The sequence below is a fragment of the Glycine soja genome, chromosome 10 (assembly GCF_004193775.1).
Source record: "Glycine soja cultivar W05 chromosome 10, ASM419377v2, whole genome shotgun sequence".
Taxonomy (NCBI): Eukaryota; Viridiplantae; Streptophyta; class Magnoliopsida; order Fabales; family Fabaceae; genus Glycine; species Glycine soja.
The window spans coordinates 48543376-48554262 of record NC_041011.1 but is presented as its reverse complement, the minus strand read 5'-3'; the positions used below and the strand labels follow the sequence as shown (position 1 = coordinate 48554262).

General features: G+C 27.0%; 1 protein-coding gene across 1 annotated transcript; it reads right to left on the bottom strand.

The window, feature by feature from the left end:
* Positions 1-5588: 5588 nt before the first annotated feature.
* On the bottom strand, positions 5589-7791 carry LOC114370461 (gibberellin 20 oxidase 2-like). The gene is made up of 3 exons (XM_028327820.1): positions 7071-7791; positions 6336-6657; positions 5589-6190 (listed from the first exon to the last, which is right to left on the bottom strand). Exons 1-3 carry the CDS (start codon positions 7634-7636, stop codon positions 5930-5932), a joined length of 1149 nt encoding a protein of 382 aa, XP_028183621.1. The 5' UTR covers positions 7637-7791; the 3' UTR covers positions 5589-5929.
* Between the last annotated feature and the right edge of the window lie 3096 nt (positions 7792-10887).

The following is a 10887-nucleotide window of genomic DNA, read 5'->3' as shown; positions in this document are numbered from 1 at the left end:
AACAGTAAATTGCCAATTGTCTAGTAAAATCAGAACAACATATGAGACAAAAATAAATGAGAGAATATATTTGCAAGCTCACCCAAATGATGTATATATCTTTTGAGACATATTTTTATAATGTCATCATTGCCTTGAGTTACGTGAAAAACCCTTAATCTCATGTTTGAATGAAAGTCCTAAGCAACACATTCAATAGCTCTTTATTTAAGAAGTCTAGAAAAGACCATATATATATCAGGCCATGAGTCATGCTCTCATGCAGTTGGAAGTGAATATATGTTAAGCTTTGTCGTTTCTATCACCAAGACACTTCACTATCTGCCCTCACATAATTTAAAAAATAGAAATGACAAGACCATAGAAGAAATTAGATTTCGCGCATTTGATTAAACCGTTTGTGTTTGTTGGACATCCTGGCACGTAATTATGGAATGAGATTTGAAGTAAAAGAGATATCTTGCATTAAACAATTATATTTTAGTGAGGAAAAGAACACGAGGTATTATTACCGTTTACCAACTCGATCTGATCATGGATTTTTGTCGTTTCATGACCCTAATAGTTCTGAAAGGGCCATCTTAGTTATAGCTAGAGTGAGCTAATCTTGTATGTATTCAAGAGTCGTTAAACTATATTATCATTTTTCAGCAAAACTGTATACTTATTTTCAGTTTATCAAATTAAGAAATAATTACCAATTAATCAATACGGGGAGGGAGGTGGGGCTCACTCCCATTCGTATACTCACTAGTGTATTTAACTAGCTGCAAATGAAAAATTATTGAGCTTTTTTTGTCTTTTGTTGCAATGAAAATTATCAGATAAGACAAAAACGTATGTTTCAATCAACAGCTGCAGCTACGAGAGTGCGGTATCTCTTGAATTATAGCTAGCAGATAGACTTGATCAAGATAATTTCTTTGAGATTCGATGAGATTGGTGTTATTAATATATTATCATTGCCTGATAAAGAACGGGTAAAATATTTTATTAGCGTCTTTGGTTTTATTTGGAATTCCAAAAATTAATACAAGTATTAAATTATGTTTCCAAGTTATTTTATTTAGTTTTTACTTTTTTTATTAGTTAAAAAAATATTTGACTGTTTGATAAATAATTTTTTGCTTTTTTTGAAACTACTAAAAAAATTTGTATATAAAAAAAGTGATTGAAATTTGTAGTCGGTTTAATTTTTTTAATTTCTCAAAATAAGGTTTTAAATTTAAATTTTATGAATAAAAATTATAATTACAAATGAAGTCTTTGTTAAAGATAGTCACTAATATTCCAATAAATATTTATTAAAAACCTATCAAATTAGTTAAAGAAGTCTATTTATTCACAATAAAATATATATATATATATATATATATATATATAATAGATATTTAAGATGTATAATTTGAAAGTGATTTTATGTTGTATATATGTCCATGAATATACAATTAATAAAACCCTATCAAATGTTTTAAATTCTTAAAAACGTATCAACTAATTTTTATATTTTTAATAAAAAAATATTATTATCATCTTGTTATCATATATTAATGACAACCATTGAATGTTTAAATCAATTAATACAATTGTTATAACTTTTCCTGTTATCTTGAGTATGCAGTTACCTACATTAAATATATAATAATACAAATGGAGAACTTTAAAAAAATAGTTCTATTTAGTTTGAAGAATATTAATTTTCTCCTATAAAGTATATTTGTGATCTACATAAAAAATACCACTGGCCACACCTTAAAATACCCCTTAAAGGGAGAATTTTTTTAATTTATTAACAATATTTTAAGGAATATATTTAATCTCTCTTAATTTATATATGCATAATTCATGGGATAGAAAATTCATTTTTCTTAATCACAATATCTTCTTCCAATTATTAAGAACAATTATCTATTCTTTCTTAAAAATAATAAGGACTTACTAATTATTCTCTTAATTTTAAAATAATGTTCGCTTTATGGTATTGTATAAGAATTGAAAAAATATTTTTTTTAAATAATATAAAATTAAGTTATTCTTTTCTTGGAAATATGTTCCATTAATACTTTATCTCATAAAAAAAAGCTAATTTTCTAATTATCAAGACAAGATTGTTCATGGTTATTAAGCATTTAGTTTAGAGTGAGAAGAGTAAAATTAGAAAAAGTAATAAATATATTTTGATGTTGTAAAATTACAAATAATTTAAAACAAAATAAATTTATGAAGACCATACTCTTGATTATTTAAAATAAAAACTAAATGACTTTATATTTTTAATAAATAATTTTGTTTTATTTTCTTGAGCATTGTTAATAATAACGTTTGGAAAATAATAAAATATGAACTGTAGATAGCCATTGTTGAGTGGAAGCAAAATGGAGGCAAAAGCACAAGATAATACGCGTTACCATTTACGTGCCACTTCTATGGTTACCAATTTTATTCAGATCGGAAGCATAAGCTGTACTGCTACTGCGTGCCCCACTCTTTTCCCAAATAGTGTTAAAACCAAAACATGGAATACTTGCTCATGTTATCTCAGGTTCTTTTGGTGTATATATATTTACGATACACGAATTAACAACATGGCTACTTTTACCTGTTTTGAACTAATTTATTTATAAAAATGTGAAAGGAGAAAGATGTCGAAGCTAGCGGAGTATCAATTGAAACCAGTTATTTTATTTTCTGCTTTTCTACGACACACAACATGCTTTGTTTATATCTAGTGCTTTCTCTTTTGTTTGGATTCATGATAAAGATTGGAAAAGGAGTGAAATGAAATGAGATGAGATGATAAGATGGTCACTCATATGAAAAGTAGCCATGACTGTTGGACTGGGAAATAAAATGGTTTCCACAATTTATTGGTTAAGAAATTATATTAAAAGTTACATAAAAAATTGTATTAAAATGATGAAAAAACATAATACTTTTAATAAAAATTTAATTTGAATTTTTTTTAGACTAATTAGCATTTACTTGAAAAATGGGGCTGGAGAGTAAAACAAATTAATACAATGAAAGATGCTAGGAAACAAAAAATAGTATACAAAGGAGAGGGTGTCTGTAAGAAAATACTGAGAAATGTCGTTTTACGCAAGAGCTTAGTGTAATGTTTGGTCTTTTACTTTTTTTTTTAGTTTCTGGTATAGTTATTATTTTTACATTAATGATACGTAATACCCTTATATATTGTCCTTACTCCGTACTAGTGGTGGTGGCTGGCGGCTCTGCCTTTCCTGTAACAAAAAAACAGTAATGCACCGCCAAAAGAAAATAACAGTAGTGAGAGAAAAGAGAAAAATCAGAGCCACTTTTTTATATTATTTTCAGATTATTAGGGAAGGTATTAAAATCAACTAACATAATTGATAAATAATTTTAATTTTTAACATGTGATGATAAGTTTAATTTAATATAAAAATATCTTATGACAGAAGAATATTTTGGCTCGAAAAAAAAATTGTTAGTGAAGAGATTATTATTTACTTATTAGTTATTATATGTATTCACTTTTTTTTTCTTTTCTATTTTATCCGATTTAAATTTAATTATTTTACTTTTAAATTTCTCTGATGAAATTCAACCTAACATGTGTGCAGCCCGAACACCCACGATTTATTTTGCTCACGTAATGCAGAAGTGGTAACAGAAATATGATGAGGCTTACATTATGTTTGTTTCTAAGGAAAGATTAGGAAGAAGCGAAACACCAAGTGAGATAACCTAAGTAACTGATTGGAAGTCAACTCTAACACCTAATTATATACTATCTATCATCTTTCTTTTACATTTTCATTTTTTTATCTTTAAAGGAAAATGATTAAAACATCATGAGAATTGAGAAGAAAGTTGCAGCATCTAAGGGACGACTTTAGTGAAAATGGCTTTGCATGATCTAAATTACACAAGCCTCCAATTTCTTACGCAAATGATGATTTAACACTTTCAACGAATGTATGTACACTTTAATTATGAGGAAAAACATATAAGAAAAAATAATAATTAAATATGATAATTAATAATGTAAAAAAAATATAAAAAAGGCAAAAAAGGGTGTTAGAAGATTATAAAAATTAAGATTAAAATTTTAAGTGTATGATTAAAAATTAGGAAAAAAAAATGGGAAGCGAAGACAGACAATAGCCGATAAGGGTTATATTTTAATTCAGAAAAAAAGGCTCGCTTATATTTATTTGATATAAGAAGAAAAAATAGAGAGCTAATTTATTTAAAACAAGTAATAATAATTTTTTTTTTGCTGAATACAAGTAATAATAATAATAAACTGAACTTATAATTTTACCTCATTTATTAAAATTTAATATAATTAAATTAATATATTTTTCAACTTAAAAAATTTCAATTTGGGAGAACTTATAAAATCTAAACATTCAACACGAGAAAGCAGTTGCGCAGTTCTATTCAAGGGATCTTAGATCCGAATAGTATAGTCGCAGCTTAATTAGTGTTACTGAAGAGTTACGAGGAAATATTCCACCAATATTTATATAGCAGTTGATACAATAAAGATATCAATATATATATCTAGCAAAATAATTGGCAGAGGTTTTTTTTTTTTTAACACTTGGCAGAGGGTTTGACGTCTCGTTGTCACCCATTTTGGGAGAAAATAATAGAAATAAGTTGGATGCAGGGAGTAGAAAGATTATAGGTTGTGAAAAAAAAAATATTATAGGTGGGGTTAATTATGTGATAAAAAAAACTGATCATTAGATTAAATCAAATTGAATTAAATTGAAATTGTTATTTTTTCAACCAGAATTTATCTACAATGTTAATTTGTTAATTAGAATGTATTCAACGTGTTTAATAAATTTTTATACATTATTATCCAATTAAAAATCATTATATATAATACATTTATTAATTTTTATAAATCATTACTATAAAATCAATTGACAGTATTTAATTGGATATATATAAAATTTCTATAAATAAAATATTTATAAAAAATAAAAAATAATATGTTTAAAAATTTAACCTTTTGTATTATATATTTATATATGTTATTTAAATTATTTTAAAAATTAATTTAAAAGAAGTTTGAGTTACGTCGGGTATAATCTAGATAGATAATGTGTAATTCAATAATGGTTGAATTATAATCTTTATTAATCTATTTAATCCAAAAAAATTTAACATTCCACACTTTTTAATTTGGATCAAGTTAAATTGATCGTATTATAAGTTAAATCAGAATGATTATCAACTCAACCCTAAAACATTTACCAAACAATGTACTATTTTAATGATGATATTTTATATTATTTTCATTACATTTTTATATCCCTTATTTTTTATTAATAAAATAAGAAGAAAAAGTATATTTTATTTATACACATTCTCTTTATTTTTACTTTCATAAAAAAGGGTGTCAAAATCATTCGTTATGTGCAAATACCAAAGTTCATTTTTATTAATAACAAACTTATTTGTACACTACTTTCCATTTCGCTTAATTTAATCAATTTGAATTAATTTATTCCTAATTCGATCTGACAACTAGTGAGGACTATTATTGTCGTTATAGGCCACAAGTTCATTCATTTTAAAAGGTTAGATTTCCCCGAAGAAAAGTTGCTTCAATTATCATATCAATATGCACATTACATGAACAACTCTTCTTCTATATCATCAAATTAATGAAGATTGCAGAATGACCCGAAGAATTTTGTTTATTGATTCCTTTTGAACTATTTTATGTTCCCTGTTTGGTTCATCATCACTCAATGCTAGTGTACCATTGCCCTACTCAAAACATGAAGAAACTCCTATTCAGTGTCACACCTCTTCTCTTTTTTCCTTTATCTGCCTTTGCCAAATAATATTCCACGTGTCACTTTTTTTTTTTTTCTGTTTTGTTTTGGGTAGATCAAGGGCCCTTGATGTGCTTCTTGAAATTTCAGTTACTTTTCCGGAGCCAGTTGGCAAATGCCTCAAGGGTTTTCATGTCAGCTCTGTAATGCTTTTGAGTGAACTCCAGCAGCATGGGCCATGTAAAATCTGGGTATAGCCTTGGGCTCAAATTGTCCACTAATTCACATGGTGGACTTACCACCTTGTCACTTCTTGGACACAAAAAGAAAGCAAGAGATTTTCTTGTTGTCTGGCTATTCACCACTGCCCTATGCAAGCAACTCTTGTATCTCCCATTCGAAAGAGCCTAATCAATACGAAAAAAATAAAACATGTTTTACATCAACACATGGAATCATCATTATGAATCCAAATTCAAGCTCACTGTTTGGTTTGGTTTGGTAAGAAAAACAAATGAATGAAAGTCAAGAGTAATTAACATAGTAACATACCATGAAGGTATCACCAACATTGACAACAAAAGCATTGAGATCCGGCTTAATGGAATGCCACTCATTGTCAACACAAACTTGCAAGCCTCCCACTTGGTCCTGGTGAAGAATGGTCAAAGATGTTGGATCACAATGAGGTCCAGTGCCTAAAGTGAGGTCAGGCTTTTGACACGGAGGGTAGTAATTCAGCCTCATTATTGAACTATTCTCTTCAAAGAACTCCCTAAAGCAGGCTCTACCAACTCCAAGGCTCATTCCTAGAAGCTCCATTATACCTAAAGAAAGATTGCTCATGGCATCACAGTAGTCCTGGTAAACCTTCCTGTATTAATATGCAAAAAAAAACATGAGTCAAACCAAATGAAACATAACCCGTCAGGTCAGCCTACTAATGGGGTTTGAATAGTTTGCATGAGATCCTAAATTCAAAATTTTAGTGTTGTTATTGTAAAAAAAAAAAAAAAAAAAAACATAACCAACTTGGACGGTCTATTGACGAGATTTTGAGTATTTGCATGAAGTTTTAAGTTAAAATCACATTGTCATTATTGTAAAAAACATGACCAGGTAGGTCGATCTGTTGATGAGATTTTGAGTAATTTGCATGAGGTCATAAGTTCAAACCTCATTGTCGTTACTGTAAAATCTAAAAGAAAAAATGAAGCATGGGTTAATGATGTATGAACAAAAAATGAAAAAAAAGAAGAAGAAAAAGGTGAGACATATTTTGATTACCCAAATTGCTCAAACTCTTTGCCCATTTTACTGCACAAGTAATCTTTGACAAGGGCTGGTGATGAGTTTTTGTCAGCTGAGTACTGAAAGGAAAGTGTCTCTTTCCAAGGGAGCTTAGAGGAGAACCTTCCAGTGAAGCTACTAGCATAGCCACAGTGCTCCCCTGGCTTCCTCTGAGCCCTCTGTTTCTGAGACAGGGGAAGCCCAAAGAAGTGCTCCATGTAAAGATGAGCATCACATATCAACCGTTGATCAATCCCATGATTCACAACCAGAAAAAAACCATGCTTTTGGCATGCTTCACCAGCAAGCCTCGAGGCTTCCGTTGCAGCAACTGGGTCACCAGAGAGGAACCCTCCCAAGTCAATGAATGGGACAAACAACTCGGGTTCGTCCAAGCATGCTTTTTCTTCATCGGGCCAGATGAATTGTGAGGGTATGTGAAGTTGGTGTCTGAGGACTGAGGCATCAAACACCAGTGGCTGCTGCTGTTCTTGTTCTTTGGTTGTTTCTTGGGTTGGTGGTTGAGGCATCATGGGTATGCTTGTTATGCAGTCTATTGCCATTGCATTAATTATATATTAATAATAATACAAGGTTGTTTGTTGGTTAAGAGAGTGGAGAGAAGAGGCAGAGAATGAAGTTGTTGTTGTTGTTGTTGTAACGAGGAAGAGAGGGAGAGTGAAATAATAATAAGAATAGGTTGGTAGAAGAGATGAAAGAAAAGCCAAGGCCGCTTGTTGGGGAAATCGTGGAACAAATATCGGAATCTTATATAAGCTCAGAGTCTCACTCCAGGACACACTTACACGCGCGCATACTTCTTGTGCCACGCCACTTTGATGCACTCACCAACGACTTTCTCTAATTCAAAATTACTTTAGATTATAACTTTATTAGATCGCCCCTTAAAAACACATCTAATATTTATTTAAAATTACAATATTATACTAATAATTTATATACATTATAAATAAATTTATCCAATTATTCGTAGATCAATTTAATTTTTGAATTTATAATCAATAATGATTTAATGTTATTTTTTGTCCATTGAATTTTATTATAATTTTTTTAATATATTAAATTTAAAAAGTTTAACTCCTTTAGTTTTTTAAATTTTGAAATGATTAGTTTAAAATAAGAATAATTAAAAATCGTTATTATTTTAAAATAATATAAACCAAAAATAAGTTCAGCTAAGTAACCCTTTTGGGTTTTGGCCGTGGAGAACCAAACCAACGGAATCTGCATTCGATTTTGCACATACATTCTTTCTAGACTCTAGTCTATTTAACTTCTACAATGATTTTGCTGTGGTGAGTATAAGGGGTTAGGGTGGCTGTTGTGTTTAGGGGAGGAGAGACGGGTTAGGAATTAGGATGTTTTTAATTTTTTAATAAAATAAAAATAATGACGTTTTTTTAAGTAGTTATTATATTAAATTAATTATTTTAAAATTTAAAACATAAAAAAGTTAAATATTTTAAGGAAAAACTGAAAAAGTACTAAAATCATATAATTTAAAAAATAAATAATAAAAATACAAAATTTTAAATTTAATATATCAAAATAAAACTAAAATACAACTGAATCAAAAGTGACATTAAGTCATCTATAATTTATTTGTAATATTAAATTTAAGAATTCATAAATATTAAAATAATTTATTGATCATTAAAAACCATATTTCATTAAACTGTTTTTTATAATTTAAATTATATTTAAAAAATTATAAATCTAATTTATTCTTAAAAAAAATAAGCAACGCTATTTTGCACGAAATTGGACTTGCAGGAAACACACGAATAGACACGTGTATGGCCAACTGTTTTTAAAACAAATTCTTAAAATAATATATGTAATTTGAGAAAAATCATCGTTTGTTCGGTATTTACGAAAATCAATTTCGTACAGAACAACATTTCTAAAAAAATATAATATTTTTAGTATATTTTTAGATATTAATTTTGTTATAGTTAAATTTACAAAAAAAAATATTTCAGATATAAATTAAAATTAAAAATATTTATTTTTCTGATAAAAATGTTGGCGCTTTGTTAATATGAAAATTAATGTCATTTGTAAAATACTAATGCAGTTTCCATTTTGAATACTTTGGTCCACACTGACACTACTTTTAACATATTTTTTTAAGCTCTATTAAAAGAATGATGAGAATTGCGCATTAGAAGATTCAAAAAATTGAAAATATATTGTTTTCAATTTGAATATTTATTTCCGTAAAATGTTAATCGTTGCAATTAAAATACTGTCCTAATTATTCATAAATAAATCCAATGTCGAATAGATGTGCGGTAAAAATATTTTGTTATAATGCGCTGGATGTGCGGTTATGCTATAATCCGGTAAAATAGAATATTCATTACTTTGAAAAGCATATTGTAATTAATTAATGCAATATTGAATAATTGAGCGGTATCCACGTAACAAGTATTCATTTTTAATTATTTTCAATCAAGTATAATTTTTTTCAAAACAACTGTGAATATTTAAATCACATATTCAGTATATTTTATAACTTAAGATAACTGTATTTTTTTTATAATTTAAATCATTTTTAAATTTTAAATTTATTTAAAAATATATTTATAAATTTAATTCACTCTAAACAATAAAAATAAAATATTTTTAGAATATTCTTAGATATTAATTTTGCTATAATTAAATTTACAGTAAGAATTTTTTTAATATGTTTTTCAGATATAAATTTATTATTATGAATATATTTATTATTATGAAAATTCATTAATTTCAACAAATAATAATCCAAATTAATTATAAATATTCAAATCAATTAAACATTTACGTCATTGAATATTCATAAATAGTAATTCCAATCAATTATAATTATCCAACTTTAAAATTTGTAAAAATATTATTTCCATTTTAAATATTTATTTTCGTGAAATGTTAATTATTGTAATTAAATTACTGTCATTTAATTCAATGACGACATTTAATTTGCGATGCTTATTATGAAAAATAACTAATTTCATTTGATTCAATGATGATTTTTTATCTTATATTTTTCTGCTTATAATAATTTGATATAATGTATTCATTTCTTTTAATTTTTGTTGAGTTTCAGGTTTACTCACAAAATGGTTTTTTAGGTTTCGCACTTATATTCACAAAGTTTTTGCAATGAGAGTAAGAAATATTATTGAGTGATGATTATTTGATTTATTTTAATATTTTTATTAATGTGATTTTTTATATTTTTTCAAAAACTTAATTATTTAATATGTCGTTTTTGTTGCCTTTTCAACATTTTTTTATGACCTATGCACTCACATTAATAGATGTAACACATGAGATTCTGTGTTCTCTCTTTAAAAAAAAAAAAGCATAGTGAAAAATCAATATGTACTACTTTAACAATTAATCATTTTTGTCACTCTTTTCTTGAGAAGGAAGATTAATATGCACGTGTTCTCTATCAAAAGAAAGTTATAACTCAAAGTATTAGAAAGCTATGAGATCAAGTGAAAGTTTGAATCAAGAGCTTCTTTAAACGAATGTAAATGGATAAATTTTCCGGATGCTTTTATAATGAAAAACAAGAGATATATGTTTTCTACAAATTGATTTTGTGATAATTTCATTAGGATAATATTTAAGATAAAATATATATTTTTGTTATTGAAGTTGTAAAAACTAATTGTTTTATATCATAATATTATTAATAAACTATTAAATTATACGTTTTAATCAATTAGTTCTAATTTTATATTACTTTTTGCGTTGCTTATGTTAACTAATATATAAGTTGACTAAAATGAGTGAATAATGA